The 19,152-nt window shown below is 38.8% G+C and overlaps 1 protein-coding gene across 6 annotated transcripts in view; it reads right to left on the bottom strand.

Annotated features, from left to right (window-relative positions):
• Positions 1-5,561: 5,561 nt before the first annotated feature.
• TRIP12 (thyroid hormone receptor interactor 12) overlaps positions 5,562-19,152 on the bottom strand; it is a 72,522-nt gene continuing 58,931 nt past the window's right edge. For 5 of the 6 annotated variants that reach the window (XM_014951750.1, XM_014951751.1, XM_014951753.1 and 2 more), the window contains 9 exons: positions 18,270-18,368; positions 17,629-17,743; positions 16,780-16,934; positions 16,082-16,246; positions 14,722-14,886; positions 11,026-11,139; positions 9,117-9,211; positions 8,830-8,933; positions 5,562-7,777 (listed from right to left, as the gene is read on the bottom strand). In XM_014951750.1, coding sequence (XP_014807236.1) covers positions 7,581-7,777; positions 8,830-8,933; positions 9,117-9,211; positions 11,026-11,139; positions 14,722-14,886; positions 16,082-16,246; positions 16,780-16,934; positions 17,629-17,743; positions 18,270-18,368 — 1,209 coding nt within the window. In that variant the 3' untranslated portion in view covers positions 5,562-7,580. The remainder of the gene's footprint in view (positions 7,778-8,829; positions 8,934-9,116; positions 9,212-11,025; positions 11,140-14,721; positions 14,887-16,081; positions 16,247-16,779; positions 16,935-17,628; positions 17,744-18,269; positions 18,369-19,152) is intronic. The other variant, XM_014951752.1, reaches the window with a different exon arrangement.

Genomic DNA, 19,152 nt, shown 5'->3' with positions numbered 1-19,152 from the left:
TGCTTCCACATTTGAGTTGAAGGATTTGCGGTAAAGCTGTCAGCTCTGCCTACCTCATGTAACGTACAACTTCTCTTGTACATTACTTACCCTCTTATTTTTGAAAGAAGTTTAGTATCCAAGAGATCAATGCTGCTAGAGAAGACACTAACCCAGACAGCAGCTGTCTGCAAGCGTCAGCTTTGTTAGGTCATGAAGCATGGGTGTTCCTCCTGTCACCTGCCATCTTTCTAGCTTTAACTCCCATCTTTGTTTTTTCACTGTCATTCGTAAGACTAATGTTTTTCTATGAAACTGCATTAAAGATAGCTTGGTGGATCTACAAAAACCTCCAACCAAATAATAATTTTTCTGTTTACACTGTTACAGACACACAGGACCCATATCAACTCAAAGTCAGGCATTCCACAGTTGTCAAAAACAATATCAAATGTTATTCCCAGTTGGAATTTACAATGGTCTCCAAAAATATGCATCTGATAACAAATGGCATTTTATTCTCTGTTCCTTTGCCCATGCATTTTTAAATTAATCTGTAGTTAATCTGTAAACTGTACAGTGAGCTCTTGGTAGAAAAATGTATTTTGCAGGTACATATTATTAAAAATTAGCAAGAATACAGTAAAGTAGAAGGTCAATTATAGAAGATGCTCATAACTATCTTGAGCATCACCACGTACATACACAGGGCTGTTTTGGTCACTCACCTGTCAGAACTCATTTTCCAAATTCCATGTATGGGATGGGAGTAGAACTTTTTCCTGTCTTTTGCATTTCACATTCCTAGTTGTACCTACTCTTTCATTTTTTAGGCAGTTTTCAGGATGTTATTTTTGGTTAATACATGTGAGAACTACTCTTTCTAGAAAATCCTGGATATGAAGCTACCTCTCCACAACTGCTGTCAAATCACATTAACTACTAATTCTGGAAGAATTTGGAGATGACCAGCTACCTGCTGGGACAGAGATAAATACAGGGACATAGCAGCTTCTGAACACAGGTAAATGCCACTTAACTCAATAATAAAAACTGAAATAAGATGCCCAAAAAACTTTTGGAAATTAAACCCTTTTAAGAAAAACAGAAGTAATTAAAGCCTGTTATTTTCAGTCAGTTGAAGCAGCATCCTCTGAAATGGAGATTAACCAAACTGCAGCTGCAAAGACCCTGGTCATTTTCATTCATTTTCTTGGAAAATTTAGAAAAACTTTCTCTCTGCATATGAATTTCTCCCATTGAACTAATTTAAATTGATAGGACTGATGTAGCATAAAACAGTGCTAGACTATTTAAGATGCATATCAAATTTTTTTGATTCTCAGTCATTAGTAAGTGCCTGGATTTTAAATTCCAAAGATAGCTAATTTTAGAATTGTGACATGTAGTAAAACAAACAGATTTATCCCGTTAGGATTTGAAAAACCTGGGGAGACTGCAAAATCTCTCTTCTGGGGATATGAAGCCAAGGGGAAAAATCCCTTCCTTGCTGCGCTCCCATTAATGCAGCTCGGGATGCGGTTGCCTGCCTTCGGTGCCAGGGCACGCTGCTGACCCTGCTCAGCCCTTTTCAGCAGGGCTGCTCTCCATCCAGCGTCTCCCTTCACTTCTAATTTCTGCTCTAGCAGAGGAAGCTGACAATGCTGGCCATAAATTGGAAATTACCAACCACAAGAACTCAGTGTTACTAAAGGTGAGATGATTTTGCTGTTTGTTAACAGTTTTAAAGTTATTTCCCCCCCTTTTTTTGAATAAGATTTATGTTTTTAGTGCCTGTTATTCTGGTTTACCCCTTTGCATACTAAAGAAATAACAAAACTGTGGGAAACCTTTCCAAATTATTAGTAACATCCATAGTTTGAGTAAATTAAGCATGCCAAGCTACCAAGTGAAAAAATAAAGATTAAATACTGCCACTGGCTTAAGAAGCATAGCACGCAAAGACAGTTGTAGGAAACACTGGTTTCAGAAAATTATCAGGTAAGAAATTGTCATTGTTTAGCCACCGTCTTAACAGTTTAAGTAGAAACAATCTGTAAAAACAAGTTGGAAGAGGAGGTCAGCAAATAAAATGCCATCTCCTGGACTGGGTAACTATTTGTGGATCGCTGCCTGCATCACCTGCCTGCCCGAGGCTCCTACATACAAGAAGTCCTAAGAAGAGAAGAGCTGCAGTCAGACCAGGCCTATATTTAGCCTGGAACACCCTGGATAGCAGCGAAAGGAAGAGTAAAGCCACATACATGATATATGGCCAAAATATTCTCTTTCCCATCACTTGTAGCTCAGAGGCCTCCTAAAAACAGACTAAATTTAACTCAATTCTGGTTCTACTTCTATGACCCATTTCACTAACTCACTACAAAGCATCAGTTAAGGTTGCTGTCTTCCCTGTAAGTGTAGGTTTTACCTCACCAAAGAATTATGAAATGTACTCTGATTCTATCAGAAACAACTACACTAAATGCTCTCAATATTTAACCTCATCCACCGTATGAAATAGCCACAAGAGGCCATGGGAATAGAGAGGAACCAAAGAGTGGGAGGACGGGCAAAGCAATGAACCAGGAGTCCATAACATCTAGCTCATAAGTTAAATGCCACAAACAACAACAAAAAAATCTTTGCCACAAATTCTGATACTAATTTACTGTAGTTTTCCATGCTAGGGCAAAAGTCTAAAAATCCCGTTTTCCCTTTCTGTAGGATGCCGTCACCCAGGCCAGTTGAAGGCAGGCAGCAGCCAGGAGTGCTCTATAGGCAGCTTAAGAAGTCTCACAATCTTTTCTCTCAGTTGTGTATTTAGGAAACAGCTGCCGAGACGGGGTAAGTGCAGTATTTCCAAGTATCTCCACAGCATCAACCTGCTGATATACAAGAGTATATACAATGATATACAAGAGGATATACAACCTCTTGATATACAAGAGTATATTGTATTTAAGCTTACCTTTACAAAGGGAAGCCTCCTCCTTCCCGCTCCTCCCCTTCTCAGACAGCAGGGCAGGGTGGTTCCTGCCTCACATTTTCCCCTCAGGCTTATCTACCTCTGTCTTTAATGGAGTCTTCGCAACAGCCTAATATTAAAGAGGTGGGGGGGACACATGTGACCAAAAAAACCAAGCCACTCACCCACAACACACTTGTTGCTTTACCCCAACACACTTTTTATCACTTGAACTGGCCAGTTTCCTTCTAACTACAGGAAGATGTTACAAGATTCAGGAATAGGAATTTACACACACACAGACCCGCTTTGTGTGTGGAAAACAGGGACAGGAAGGCAGCATGCACTTTCATCTCTCCTATTACACCTTTTGGGATGGTGTTTTCGTTTGTTTTTTTTTTTTCCTTTTTCTTCTTTGAACAGGTTTGCAGAAGTTGTTGCCAAACTAGACTTAGAGCTATCAGTAACTTTACATCCAATATTTTCAGAGCAGTATCTCCACTGTTTCCCCTCCACTTAGTTCTCCTGTTTATGGTTCAACATTCCACAACTCCCCAGATGCACAAAGCAAACAGAGAGACCTAAGACCTGTTACTTCTCCACCCCCAAAACAGCTTGACGTCTGATCAACACAGACACATTCCAGTACCAGGAGACAAGGACACAGTAACCCTCTAAAGACGTCTTCTACCCCAGTCCATTAAAGCAGTTATTCCTTGAGCTATTCACTGTTAGTCACAGGCAGCAGAGCTGGGAAATTTGTTTCCTGTCTGCTGTAAGATGTGCATTAACGTTACTTCAAAATACATGTGATTCTGCAGCTTATGTTGTTGTGCTGAGGGCACCGGGGTGGGGAAACTCCTGCTGCTCTTGGGGCAACCGACTACACTCAGCTGAGAAAAAGCTCTGAAAAACGCAAGGCATCAGCAGAGATAGAGCGAGCTGAGAGCACACAGCTGTGAAATCCCTGCAAGATCACAGAGAGTTCACATGGCAGAGGTTGTTTCCAGTTCAGGCTATCAAGGGACTGGGAAAGTACAGCGGGAGGAAGAGACACAAAAAGCCCTGAGAAGGCTCCACTACCCACCCCTTCTGAACTTTTTGTTGTAAATAGCTATCTCAGCAAAGCTTTTTATTTCTCCCCACTGCCAACATCTTTAGCTATAGAGACGCATTTTGACTTGGGGGAGGCACGTTCACACTAACCATGGCATTATCCCTGAAGTGAGGTAGATTTTCATTGCCTGTTAGAAGCCCTCTGCAGAGGCACAGGCTTCTCAGGTGACAGGAACTGGTGCCACCCATTGGAAGACGGGTTGCAGGTGGGACGGGGCCCACAGACCTACCTCCAGCAGCAGCCAGAAAAGAGGGCACAAGATGCAGGCACTTGGAATTTCATCAGTCCCTGTCATGAGGTACCCACCTTCTCAGCAGAGAGCTCAGAAGGGAGACAGGAGAAAAAAAAAAACAAAACCACACAACAAACCAACACAACATATGATTGAGGGGAAAGAAGGAAGAACCCAGGCAATTAAATTATGTGAGCAGTCTGCATATGAAAACTTCATTATCCGACCAAGTTTGGCAATGGCATGGGGATTTTACACATATTTTGAATTAATTCTTGTACATCTTCCTACAAAATATGAAGTGAAGAAGCACTAGAACTTACTAATTCATGGCAGATGTGATACTACTTAATGTTCCCTACACAAAAGACTTCTGCACAGAGCAAACATCAAACAAAAAAATTAGAGATATATATAAAATTAGAGATATATATAAAAAAAATCACTGCACAAGTACAGTAGCAGCTATCTGTGCCTGGGTGGCACTTTTTTCCAAGAAAGATTTTTCTTGCTGCTTTTGTTAATTTAGGACATGAAACGCATCCAAAATAGTAACTGGTGGCTGGTATTCCCTAAAATAAGATGACCTTGCCATGTTAAAAATAAAAGCATCTTATTTTCAAAAAGTAAGACTTGTTATTGTACCTTTTATTATACCTTAAAGATATACAAAACAGCTCAGTACTAAGATGACCACATATTCTCCTCAGGGCTACACAGTCCTCATCAGGCACCTGCACACACCTACAATTGATTTTAGTGAGGTTTTTCCTTAATGCAAGTTCCTGCAAAGGAGGACTCCCGAAGACCTTGCCCCACCCCTCCACTTGTTCTCAGCTACTCTTCACACTACAGTTCTGTCTGTAGGAAAGTATTGCAGTCATACAAGCTGCAACTTTTAATTTACTATCTTTACCTTTTAAGGCAGACTGCTCTTCTAATACACTGAAAGTTGCCCTTCGTAGGGAAAAACACAAACCAAAAAAAGGTGTCACCCAAAAAGGTTTCATTCACTTTTCAGGACAACTCCAACCTTGGTCCGTGCTGAAAATGACAGCACAAAAAAAAAAAAAAAAAAAAAAAAAAAAAATCAATTGCCACCACAGGTACTTGGTTTTTTCCTTCCTTTTTAAACAGGTAACCAACAACTTATTTCCCCACTAAAACAGTTATACAATGGCTATATATCAAATTTGAAAACTCCTCAAAATTTCAAAGTCAATGAAAGCCAGATTCTAGAGGGAGACAACATGGGTAAAAAAATATCAATACACATGATATTTTAATACAAAATATTAGCTTTTTTCTTTTTTTTTTTTACACAAGTCAGGTTTTTTTAAAATATAGAACCTTAAAAAAATGCACAAATTGCTATCCACATACTATAAACACTTTTTTGTGCTCAGTTTGATCAAGTTATCAGAACAATTTAAACACCAGTCCATAGTTTAAACACTGCCTTGAAGTTTTATGAAAACTCTGCCGCACTGTGCGCTACCATTGTTTATGTACAGTGAGAAGCGCCTTCTTTCGGTTTTAATACGGAAGTAGAAACTGTTCAGTTGTCAGGTTCTTTGTGCAAGGATTTCACATTCTACTCATGCTCACGACAGATCTGCATTACATTTCAGTGGTATGAGCAACCACGTGTAATTCTGTGAATGTTCACTGGAAAAATGTCCATTACAGGTACTGAAATACATATTCTGGAAGTACAAGTTCTTCAGCTAGATAAAAGAAAACCTGTTATTGTTAGTTTAGGGGAAATACTAGCCTGATTAGCCAGAACTTAACAATTTCTAAGCACTGAAATGAATTTTGATTTCTCAAAGTTGAATAAAAGTAAGTAACTATCACATTTTCATAGAGATGAACTATATAGCAGGTACATCTCAGGAATATTTGTAATCGCCCGTTTTTTGAACCCATAGAAAGAAAAAAAATTGCCCTCTAAGTTGGAGGTCTTAAAAGGTCTTGTTTTAGTAGTAAATCATCCACAAGTTGGCGGCTGTTAGCCAAGTAGATTTCAGGATGATTTACTTGCATTACAGTAATTTACACAATTGAACTTTATGCATACAGTACAAAACTATGAACAAAAAGGTGAAGCAAACTTTTTTTATTTATATTCAGGTAAAAACATTAACCTGATGAAGTAAATTATTGCAGATTTGAGAAATCAGCACATAAAACAGTTGGACAGAGCATTGCTTACAGGTGCTTTATCTGTGTCAAAAGACAAAGGCTGAACTGTTTGTTCCAAGCTAGCGTTGGGGGAGGAGGGGAGAAAAAAAAGACTACAAAAGTAACCAGGAACTTAGATCGAGAACAAGAAAACTGTTTACTCAAACAGGGAATGAAACAACTAATTTGTCTTTTTAAAAAACTTTACATCAATTCGAAATGCTCTGGCCTTACCACAATACACACTGGCCAGCCCAAGCTGTTGGACTTCAACTACATGAAAGAAAGAATATTCTTCCCAGCCTCCGGTAAGAGGCTGTTGCTGCCTGAATCACTGTGTAAACAGCTCTAGAGCGTCGACTGGTAAAGGCTGTCGCCATCATATCCTACCACTACAGTAAAACTATGCTATAAGAAAGGTTCTACCTAGTTACAAAGGCTGAATTATATTGACAATATATATTTGATTTCAGTAAAATTTAAATTATCTTAATCAGAGAAAGAGGCGTGGAGCAGTTAAATGCCCACGCTAACCAAAACATAACAATTGTTGAATGTTGCACACAAAAAGAACCAAGTGAATTGCACATCAGACAATACATGAGGATGGGTAAAATTAGAGGCAGGTGAGGGTACACAGAACTAGTCTACTAAACTAGATTCGTCAAATACATGGTGTATTTTAATTTCTGTACTTATGTACAAAAGTTGTCTTTGGAGGAAAAACTTCAGACTTAGCTAGATGGATACACACAGCCCAGTATTAAACTGCACAGCGACATTTATTGTTCCAGCCTGGAAAAACATCCCTTTTTAAATTTCACACAGCAAAGCAAGTTAAAAACTTCACTCATCAAATAAATGATAATTTAAACAAGAACTTGCTAAAGAAATCTTGTCACAACAACTTTTAGGGCCTGATCACTTTAAGTCCAGAGGGGCCTTTAATGAATATCAACCAAGTGTCTTTGTTTATAATCTGCAAGCCGTTTTTCTACAACAAGGCGTAACACGTTTCCTTGACTCAGGTGATACATTTAGAAAAGAATCATGAGTTTCTCGTTTGCTGTAACAGGCAGACATTGCATTTTTCATTGTGATCAGGAAAGATGGAATGACTGCTGCCCTTCTCTTGCAGCTATCAAGAGTTTTTCGCGCATTATCTCAATAGTTGAATAGTCCGGCAATTTGAGATAGTTCACACAAGTCATTACTGAGGGCAAGAAATCATCTGGATTCTCTGTGGACTCAAACGTCTTGCGTACAATGGTCAACGGAGGATTCAAACTTCGAAAGCCTATTAATGAGAAAAGACATTCAGAATAAGGTTGTTCCTCTTGAAAACCCAGAGTTAACACTGTAGACATCTAACAGCGACGGAAGGATGCATCTCATAACCTACTTCTTAGTCTGTTTTCAGGAGTTCATTAGACCATGCAGCAAGCTAATACTTACCTAAAATTCCTTCTGTAGACTAGTTTCCCCAGGTTGAATTAAAAAGAAGAAATAAGCTAATGCATCTGCTGTTAACTCTGTGTTCTGTATGCGTAAAAAAACCTCTTCCAATCACACATTTTCTAAGGTTCTCAGGAATTACCTGACTCTTATACCTTATTTTTTGACTCCAGCTAAGGTTTTTATACTCCTAGTTGTCAATCCTGTCTGTACCACCTCTCCACAAAAGATTTAAAAAAAAAAATTCTTTTTTTAAAGAGAATAGATTTTTTCTTACAATGTCAACTCTTCAACTAGAAAAAAAACCCCAAAGAACATAAGTAATGAAACAGACACAAAAGTTCTGTTTTCACTTGCAAAGTGTTCAGCTGAGAATTCAGTAAAATGTGTATTCTATAACGGCCCCTAGCACAGACAGCAAATTCCTCTGTTTTCCTCACTGCCTCTCATCTAAACTCTGAAACTCAAAAGGGGGAGAAAGTAAAGTTTATCACTATGCTGGTATTGTCTCCTATCTATAAAAATGATGATTTTTTCCAGGTAACAATGCATCATTTTGTTATTGTCATAACCTCCTGGAGGGCAAAAAAAAATCATAATTAGAAAAACCACACTGAAACCCCTGAATACTGTATTCCTTGGCTAGAGGTGCATGAAGTTATCTGCTAACATAAATTACACCTGGAGTCAATTGAATGAAGCATCATGAGATTAACACAAAGTTTGAGAATTCTACCTGAAGTCCACCCAGCCACTTCTGAAACTAGAAGTGGCAAGTATGAACCTCTAAAATACACAGATAATTTTTTTCCTTTGCTGAAATAATCCACTTATTTTGAAATACATTAATAATATTGATTTCAGATACAGCAATATGGAATAAACAAAACCTACCTCCCACAGGCAGTCTGGGGCTACCTGTCACAAACTGAAGAAATAGTCTTTGCTGCTCACTGTCAAAGCTGCTGAGAATTTCAAATAGATACTTCACTGCTCGACTGAAGAGGGGGAAAAAAGCAAACTATTATTATTTTGTTTACAGTTAAAAAAATTACATCAGATTCATATTCAGTGCAGTACGAATATTTTAAAGTAAGTTTCATATAATTCTTTCAGCTTGAATGACATTGTATCAAATTTAAATACATGTTTTCTTGTGCTTAAAACCACCCCCAAATTACCTGTCATGTGTATAACCGTGATCAGGCCTGCAACACTCCATTAAAGTCTTTGCATCCCAAGTGTCTGTTTTACTGCCACACAAGAGCTGCTCCAACTACAAAGTAGAAAAAAAAGGAAGAAAATTTTGCTCTTTAGAACTTGATGTAGAACAAGTGCTGTCTGTTCTCACTTGTATTCCAGCACTCTGCTCTCGGGAACGGCTGCTGCAAAACCACCTCAGCCACCCCGAGCAACCCGCCCCAATCCTTCCACTGCAGCAGCCTCAGCCCAATGGCAGCCTCACCGGCTGGATCTGCCTTTGCCTACAGGCCACTACCACAGGAGATGCTGAAAGAATCTCTTAGAACACAGACCATTCTAATAAGCAATTTATATTGGAGAACTAAAAATACCTTAACTTTTTGGAAGTCTCACAAAAATCTAGAAATCTAGGGGAATGAGACAAATGGAATGTTTACATTTGCTTTTTAAAACTCTGAGCTCTTCTCTGAAAGAAAAAAAAATTAAGTCAATCATTAGACAGAGATGGATCTATCAGATAGCAGTTTCGTACTAAAATTATCTGGGCTATTCTTCCTATGTACTGGGGCAGGCAGAGATGAGAGGCTACAGCCAAAACATTAAAAACTTCTGCAGGAGCTTTACAACACGAGGAGTTGTAAAGCTCTGATCTCAGTACAACCAGAGGTTTGACACCCTCAGCTGTTCTGTTCATGAAAAGAAGAATTTTACAGGTTCTTTGTCATAGTTTAGGAGTGGTTTGTAAAACTGTTCAAATGGCTGGAAAGCTACCAGCAAGGGAACACGAGATCACACATGTATAGCTTATTAAGGAAACTACATTTTACATCTCACACTACTCCCACGGCTTGACTTTGACCAACCATGTTAGTAGATTAGCCATAGACTAGTGTCCGTATTTTAAAATTTCCAAGCAGAAGCAAGCATCAAACCACACCAATGGCAAGGCTGAAGAACAGCATCACACATACTACAAATTGGAGAATTTGGGGTAAAACACTGGTGAAACTCAAATAATCTGCCATTTTTACTAGCCTTACATTTGTTGCAGAAAAAGGTGGTGGTGCTCTTTGGAAGTAGTACCAAGAGAGACATTAAGAAGAACCACTATGAGCAGTTACAGATCTCAGTTTGAAGAGATTCTTACACTGCAAAGTGCCCAAAACCAAAGAGTAACACAAAGGCTTGGCCAGCACACTGCTTCAGAGCAGCCTTAGCATTTCCTCAGAGCACCAAAAGGTTTAAGGTTATGAAGGTAAACAAACCCTTCAAAGTACAGTCTTCAAATACACTCCCTAAAGGCAGAGTAATAAAACATTTTCTCTCCTAGTCCAGACAACCATTAATTGTGTCTTAATTCAGTCCAACTTAAGAGTGCAAGAATCTTAAAAGGAAATTGATACAGTGAGTGGCAAGAACAAGGCAAAACCAACTGCCCTTATTCTTTAGTCCTTCATCTGAATCTCCTCTTACTGTCTACAGCTTTGTTAAAGAGCTGACTACTTTTTTTTTAATACAACATCCAGGTAGCATCCACATCTACAGTTATTAGGAGGTACTGCAATACAATGAATTTATTAAAGTATCCACACCAATATGGAAAGCCTGCACTCTAATTTAAGCACTTCTCAGAAAAGCCGGATGCACTCAGTTTTAAAGAAAGTGGACCTGTTAATAATAAAAGCATCAAATAAATGACCACCGAACATAAAAATCTTTAACATTTAAAGTATGCAATTTAAGGGAGACCAAGTTTTATTAATAAATGTATTAGAAATGTAATCAGACTCTGTCACAACCACCCTGCATCCAGAGCACACCAAGGTTCAGACTGTCCATGTGTAGATCTAAGGTTATAAAAGCATCAATAAAAACAGGTTTACCAACCTCCTCAGGATAGAAGTACTGAAGATGACTGAGGGGGAAGACTGATTCAAATCCATCTCTGAATGAGTCAAACTGTCTGGCAACACCTTCATTTAGTGCCCAGAATATAACCAACTGCAGGGAAGAAAAAAAACAAGTGTCATTAGAACAAAGGAAGCGTGGAACGATCACTACTGGACTAAAGCCCACGCTGCAGAAACACAGGGTACCGAGGCTCAGCCATACGCTCACTGCAGTCAGGGCAGAGTTTGCACTTTGGTTCACAGAGCTGCTCTACAACATGGTCTCTTTCTGCCTTAAATCACAAGGTCATGCTGCTGCAGGGGAGCAAGTGCAGTGCTGCTGCAATGCAACACACACAGAATTTGTGGGGTTTTTCTTTATAACATTCTCATGTGGCCTGCCATTACACAATCCCATATTTATAATATTCTCAGCGTGCAACTCATGCAGAGTTTACACAACTTATTCGCCTTTACTTTTGATAAAAGAAAGCTACTACATGGAATTCAAAATAGCTCTCAGCGTGCAACTCATGCAGAGTTTACACAACTTATTCGCCTTTACTTTTGATAAAAGAAAGTTACTACATGGAATTCAAAATAGCTAGTTAGACTGGTTCTATTTAACAACGTTTTCAAACAGATCTAAGCATTTAATAGATATTTTAGAAGCCTAACCTAGATCTTCTCTCTGTACACTGATATCCATTTAAAATTCAGCAACTGAAACAGAAATCCTTTGGTCAGTACTATACTAGTTTCTAGTGCATAGTTACAAAAACTAACTTTAGACTTTTTGTTACATTAAGTAGCTTATTATCAGAATACATGGTTACTGGGATTTGGTAAGAATCATAAGGCAAAAAGACAGCGAGACAGCAGCCTAGGCTTTCAGCGTGCGCTTTTTGTTCGTACCTGCAGTCACCCTTCTCAGGGCTGGTGAGGGTTACAAGTGGACAGCACGTACTGAAACAAACACTGAGGGAGAAGGGGTATGACACAAACAAGACCAAATTTGTTTTACATCTCCTGTAGCCAGTATTTCTCCACTAAATTAAAAAAAAAAACTATACATGCATGCCAAGTTGAGATTCTTTTGTCAGTTAGTGCTACTGGTGATTACACCTGCCTTGGCCACCATCAACTCCAGCAGGAAGTGAAGGCTGATTGTAAATGATGCGTCATCAACACACAGCTACTAGTTTTTAAATATGTTAAAAGTTCTGATCAGGACTGCTGAGAAAAGCTTTGAAAGGCATCTAAACAGGCATCTGAATACAATTTAAAACCTCATTGATACTGCTGGAATCCTGAAGCAAGAATTTAACCCTGTCCCAGTAACAGTTACTTGTTCCAGAAAGCTCTCCAATACGAAAGCCCACTGATGCTTCCCTACAAAGTACTTGGACATTGAATTTCAGGTAAGATACATATCCCTGTTTTCACATGTCATGTTCTAATACTGACGAGCAAGCTGGTAGGCACCAGCATCACAGAAGGCTGTTCTACTGAGTTCCATACTGTAGAACATTCTAGGGCTACTCTAGCAGCAGAGTTGCTGACTTAGCATCCCCATGACTTTATGACTGCAAGTGTGTGGCAAAGTTAAGCTGCACTGTATTCTTGTGGATTCAAAGAGGAGACCAACTTGTAATGGAAAAGACTACACTCTGGAAACTTTTTGTCCACAATTTTAGAACAAGCAAGTTGGTCTCCTTCTTTATAGTGCTGGGGAGAAGAGGGTGGGGAGCTGGGGAAGGAAAAAAAAGAAAATAAAGTTTTTTGCTATACTGGTAGCTGAAATAGTTCTACTTTCTGATAGAGGTAGCTTCTGTGGGAACTGTCCTTAGGGTAAAAAAGGGAGGTGGGGGGTAGAATGGCATGACTGAAGGAAAGGCATGAAGAGTAGCAGTAGGATATTCTAGCTTTACTAACTCCTTTGAATGGTAATCCACACTCAAGTTTTTAATGAAAATGACATTTCCAAGAGCAGTGCTGCTGACCCACAGGGAGCTGTACAGGCCAACTGGTAAATTAAATATACTTTTTCTAAATTGCAATTCATCATACTTGTGATACAGAGGACAGTAATTTTCTCTCTTGAAATCTTTTCAATTTCCTTGACATCAAGTCAGTAATGCTAATCACTGGGATCTAGTTTAAAGCCTCCTCTATAAGGCAGGAATATAAAGACAAGGATGCAACAAAAACTGTATGTCCTTTAAAGAAAGTAGTCCTGAAAGCTGTTTAGAAAGAAGCGGAAAGCAAGCTTTCAGTAGCAATCTGCTCTCCCTTTACAGTGCCAGAGGCCTGCAACAGACAACTACAGAACACCTGAGGTGTCTGCAAGCCTCTCTCAGCAGATCAAATACTTGATACATGTTGCCCAGAAGAAAAAAACCAACTGCAAACTGTACAAAAATCAGACCTGAAAGCAACCTTACTCAGCTTCCTCAGTAAACAGACACTGCAAATGCTGTTTCTGACAAACTATGGTTGCTGGCATTGCCTGTCAGTAAGTCTGCAAACAGCTTTATATCCAAATATGTTTAATTTTCTAAGTGATTCTTGACTGGCAGAATTTGCTTTCAGCAAATTAAAATATGAGAACTGGTATGTGCATAAGAGCTTGAATCTGGACCGTGAACAGCAACTGCTCAATATTCAGTTGTAAGGATTATGGAATAACTTTGCAAAATTCTTAGTTGTTATCCAGGAGCTTACAGGTCCCTTACTGAATCATTTCTACCAAGACATCAGATAGGTTTCTTATTAGTGATTGAAAAATCTTAACGGTCCTCAGAGTGCAACTGGCAGCAGAGTAACCTGTCAGAAAATGCATTACTTAGGAGTAGGAATAATGGCTTTTTCATGACGCAATCAATCATTCTTACCTCCACCCCACTCATGACTTCATGTGACAGTACTGCTGCCTCCCTGCCTTTCCCCATCTCTTTTCCAGGCTGTTTTTAACATATTTCCTTTAACACTCTCTCATGCAGGTTCACCTACCTTTGTTTAGCAGTATGACCATTTTGTTTTTCTAGGTTTGATGTCCCTTCTGACATAGGAATAAATAAATATGCAGGTGTAGTGTCAACTTATTGTGGCACTGTTTTGTTGCCTAATCATTACCTTTTTTTATGGTTTGTGGTTTTTGTTTGCTTGTGTGGGGTTTTTTGCAGGCATTTGTTTGTTTTTAAAAAGAAACACCACTGTTCTAATTTTGACTCACAATTGAGCTTTTTCTTATGTCTGACTCCAAACAACTTCACTACTATTACAGCATTTCAAAGCCCACTGAAGTGTGGGTAGCAGGTGCTAAATCACTATTGCAAACAAATTCATTATCATACCCAGATAAAGGAACTTGTTAAAAGATTCTGAAAGTCCACAGCTCAAATTACTCCACTTACTACAACACTTTTTATCCAAAAAACCATACTTCGGGTAACTTCATTATGTATAAAGCAGACTCTTTTGTAGTATAAAATTTTCAAGTCAGGTGCACTGACCAGGATTCAAACAGTTTCCCTGTTGTAATAAACTGGTACAGAAGAGAAGCAATCAGTAGGAAAATTATTGCTGTGCCCAGTTCATGAAAATGAACTGAAATTTACATGGAAACAAACTACTTGGGAGCAAGGCAACGAAGAATAAACAAAGTTTTAGTCCTAGCTTTGCTTCTACGTACTCTGAGGTACTCCTCTAAATTGTGGATGGTGACTGGTGTATCTTTTCCCCCTTTTTTCAGTTCTATATTAGGGAACCCAGGAAGTGTGAAGTCCAGCCCTAAATCTTCCACTGAGCAGCCATTCATAGTCAGAGCCTCCAATGCATACTGTAGACTTTCTTTGGTCTGAAAAATTAGAAGGGAAAACCAGTGAGAACAATTCATTGTCATTAATTTGTCCAAAAGTTATTATCTTCTAAAACAGTTTTGTTTAAGTGAACATTTCTAGAAGAATATTACTAGTAATACAGTTACAGTAATCCTTGCTTTCCTTCTATATTTTTCATACATAACAATAAACCAAGACAAACCAAATAAACTCTCTTAATAGATAAACTTGAAAAATCGTAACAGTATACTTTTTCCTAGCAATTTTAGAATTACTTTAACTTCTTGCATATTATTTATTTAGGGAATACTATTACAAGAAAAGGAGGTAATGGAGCTAAAGCTCTTAAGCTACATTTTTCATTTTTCCCTTAGAATACTTAATGGCACTCATATTTGGCATTTTTCAGTTTTCATTCACCAGGTTTCACGTTTTTCAAACTCTTGTTAGGAAATTAAAAGCAGTGCTCAAGGAGAAAGGGTGATACAGTGAGGTGAAGAGGAACAAAGGCCCACAAGCTCGTAGTAACTTCACCAGTAACAAAGCAGATATATTAAGAGCATAAATGAGGTTATTACTGCCTACCATCTACTAACATTGGATGCTGGGAAGAGGATGCATGCCAAAGACCTTTATCCCTACTCTGCCGCAGGGAATGGTACTATTTTCAGTTAAGAGTAGATAACATTGAAAAATTAAGATTTTTCTGTATCTATAAGAGAGCCTGCATGCTCACATATGAAGCCAATTATATCAGTTCTCCATAGGGGGAGGAAAAAACCCACAAAAAGCCATCTAAGAAAACCTGAAAATTTGGCTAAAGTAAGAAAGCCAAGCCTTTTAAATGTTCAAAAATCAAGGACAGTTTCCCCCCCCCCGATACTGAAGTTGATTAGTCTTTTCTAAGTGAAACAAAGAGTGGTTACCTGAAGCAAACATCTGGCAGTTTTAGCCATTTCTAGCCTATGTTTAATCACACAGAAGAATCTCATACTAAATATGTAACATTAGTGCCTATATTACAGAAAGACCGTGTTGCAGTTACTAGCCACTGATTTAACAACACTAAAACCACTCCTTTTATTAGATGGAAGTCATTATCGCTATCACCCATCAGTATCAAGCACTATCATACATTCTCAATTATGGCTGCTTCATACAATCCAAACACGTATAAAGATGCACTCCTCCACTCTTAGGGTTACTTCCCACCTGTGTTTTGTCCTGTTCAAGTCTTTTCTTTTGTCTTACAATATCTTCAAGGTGATATATTGATTTGGCGACCACTGGATCAATACTGAACAAGTCATGCGATGTCAAGGAAGTTTCCTGTCGTAGCATCCATTTATAAAAAGGAAGTCCAAGAGGAAGGTCCACCTGGAAATCAAAACATTGTTTAGTATTGAACTGTCTTCCAAAATTGTATCTTTTGCTATTTAATCTCTTGACTAGATCTAGAATACTATTTACTAACTCATAGTTCTGGCACACATGAAAACACTGTGTCCAACTTTTTTCACCTGAGAAATCTACAGTCAAGGAAACACAAGTGACTGCATAGTGGATACATGTTCGAGGAATTCACAAACCAGCAGCTGGAATAGGAAGCCTAAAATGATCTGGAAAGACTGGAGAGAGACTGCAACACATGGCAGGCAATGGCTTTTCCTTTTTTCACTAGACTTCGTTTTTTCAAGCCTTTTCAAGCCTTTTCAAAGGCTTTTCCTTTTTTCTTTGCCACTGCAAAGATCTTCAACATACGCTGCCCTTTCCCCCTGAAAAGCTCAGCCACATCCCTCTTCCCCCTGCCCAAACTGCTAGAGCAGAAAATAATTCCATGCAACTCCACACAGCCAGAACTAGAATTTCCATTTAACCCTTTGGAATCATATTTTCCATTTTATTCTCACCAGTCTAAAATCCATGATTGCCTTGGCCATTAGTTTTCCCAAAAAGCGGAACTTCATTTTAACTTTTGCAATGTGAGCTGGCTTGGCTGTTCTACCAAAAGGAAGTGCAAAAAGGCCTTGAAGGTTATGGATATACTTGGTACCTTCCTGGCTTCCTGTTGAGGAAGAAAGAAAAAAATTCAATGTGTACCCTGCTAGATTCATTCCAGATGTAAGTTTGAAAGCAGCTATCAGATAACCATTACCTAAAGCTTATTATAATATAAAAAAAAACCCAACCCCACACAAAGAAGTTTCTACGACTACCTGAAAGGAGGTTGTAGAGAGGCGGATGCTGGCCTGTTCTCTCAAGTGAATAATGACAGGACCAGAGGAAATGTCTAAAGTTGTGGCAGGGGAGGTTTAGATTAGATATTAGGAAGAATTATTTTACTGAGAGAGTGGTCAGGCACTGGAACAGCCTGCCCAGGGAGGTGGTGGAGTCACCATCCCTGGAGGTATTTAAGAAACATGTAGACGTGGCACTTCAGGGCATGGTCTAGTGCCCGGGATTGTTGGGTTTTGTCTGTCTGTGGGTGGGTGCAGAGTGTGAGTGTGAGAGTGTGTGTGTGTGTTGCTTTGGTGGGTTTTTTTTGTTTTGGTTTTTTTGTGTGATTGGACTCAATGATCTCAAAGGTCCCTTCCAACCATGAATATTCTGTGAAGATAACTACACACTATCACAAGGCATAATATCCGAGGCATAATATCACAAACTGAGGTGCTCTTTCAAAGCTATTCACATGAAGTCAACTTAGAACCAATTCAGTATTAGATCAACATTGATATTTTAGGTAGTAAAACACTTACCTTTTGGATTGGCTAAAGTCACTTCTTCTCCCCTCCAAAGGCCTAAGTCTGCTCTCTGCAGTTCCTGAGATACAAGTGCATAGAACTCTAGCGTGGGGCCTAGGCCTGTGCCAACCTTCAGGAGGAGGGAGGGTGCGGGGAGAGGAGGGGGAACGAGATAAATAAGTGAGTCCATTAGGTCAGTTTGAATATCAAAATCTAAGTCTGAGAAATACAGTACTTGATTGGCTATAAAGAAGACTGCATTGCAAAAAGCATCTAGAGAACCTAACTAGGCCAACATTTACAGCACGACTGAGAAAGCTTGGAAAGACCACGTATCAGAGGGATAATAGTGGAATAAAAGCATTAAATACCTAACAAACATATTACAGAGGAAATGCACACAGCTGTTTACTTAGAAAAAAATACATGCTCTACAGAATAAGACTGATTATGAAATTTAGTAGATCAGGAAGAGTTTCTTGTAGCAACTAAAAATCACAACCAAGTGGATTAAGGATAATTAAAAGATACAATTTTGTGGTGCCAGCAATGGGAAGGATCATGAGTCAGACCAAGTCATTCTAGGAAAGTTGTAGCTTTTTTTGTACTGATCTTCAGTAAAAAGGGGTTAATTAGACTGCATTGATATTACTTACTTCATTCTCATACTGGATTTCCAACATGGCTCTTGAACTGCCTAGATCCTGCATCACAGATTCTGCCTGTTTCAACAGCTCATCTCTGTTCACAGTGCGCTACACATTAGAGAAGTTTTAAGTAGTGAAATTATGTCTGTAAGTCCCAGCTCCCCAGGCAGTTACAACAGGAAAAAAAAATAGTTATGCAAGTTTTTCCACCCCATGCTAATAGTTCCCCAGTTCAACAATTTGTAAGCGTATACTTTGATAAGGTAATTCTTGCTTCTATATGAAAACTGACTAAAACATTTGACATAAAATGAAAAACCAACGCCTTACAGTTGTATCAGTGTAACTAATAGGTACTACTCGTGCCAAGAATCTGGCAGTCGGACTACAACATAACAGAGAGGTGTTATGTGATGTTACATACCTCAAACTAACATGTGGAGAAGAAAACACAGAATAGAAGTGTCAAAATCCAGCAAAAGAATAATCTTACACCCTGCCCTTGTGGATTCTTTAGTAGGAAAAGTGGCAGGTTTCAAAAAACAAAACAAAACATGCACCCAGCCAAAAAAAAAGCCAAACCACAAACCAAAACCCCCACAACAACAACCAACACCACAACACAAAACAAAAAAATCCAACCCACAACAGCACTAGCATTCTGACATGTTGGAAGTTATTTTTTTGCCCAAAATGTATTCAAGACCATATAGCAGATCTGCACTATACAGCAGAACTTAGTTTAAGATAACAGACTGAAGGCAAACACCCAAGCCTGCCTCATTTTAAAACAATCACAGCCTAGTTTTATTACGTTGTGACAGGAGGCTTAGTACTGTCCCAGAACACAATGACGATGTTTTTGTTTAGTCAGGTAACACTTAAGGGTCTA

Source organism: Calidris pugnax, unplaced genomic scaffold (genome assembly GCF_001431845.1).
Source record: "Calidris pugnax isolate Ruff unplaced genomic scaffold, ASM143184v1 scaffold197, whole genome shotgun sequence".
Taxonomy (NCBI): domain Eukaryota; kingdom Metazoa; phylum Chordata; class Aves; order Charadriiformes; family Scolopacidae; genus Calidris; species Calidris pugnax.
The sequence above is the reverse complement of the archived record's forward strand: the minus strand, read 5'-3'. Positions and strand labels throughout refer to the sequence as shown.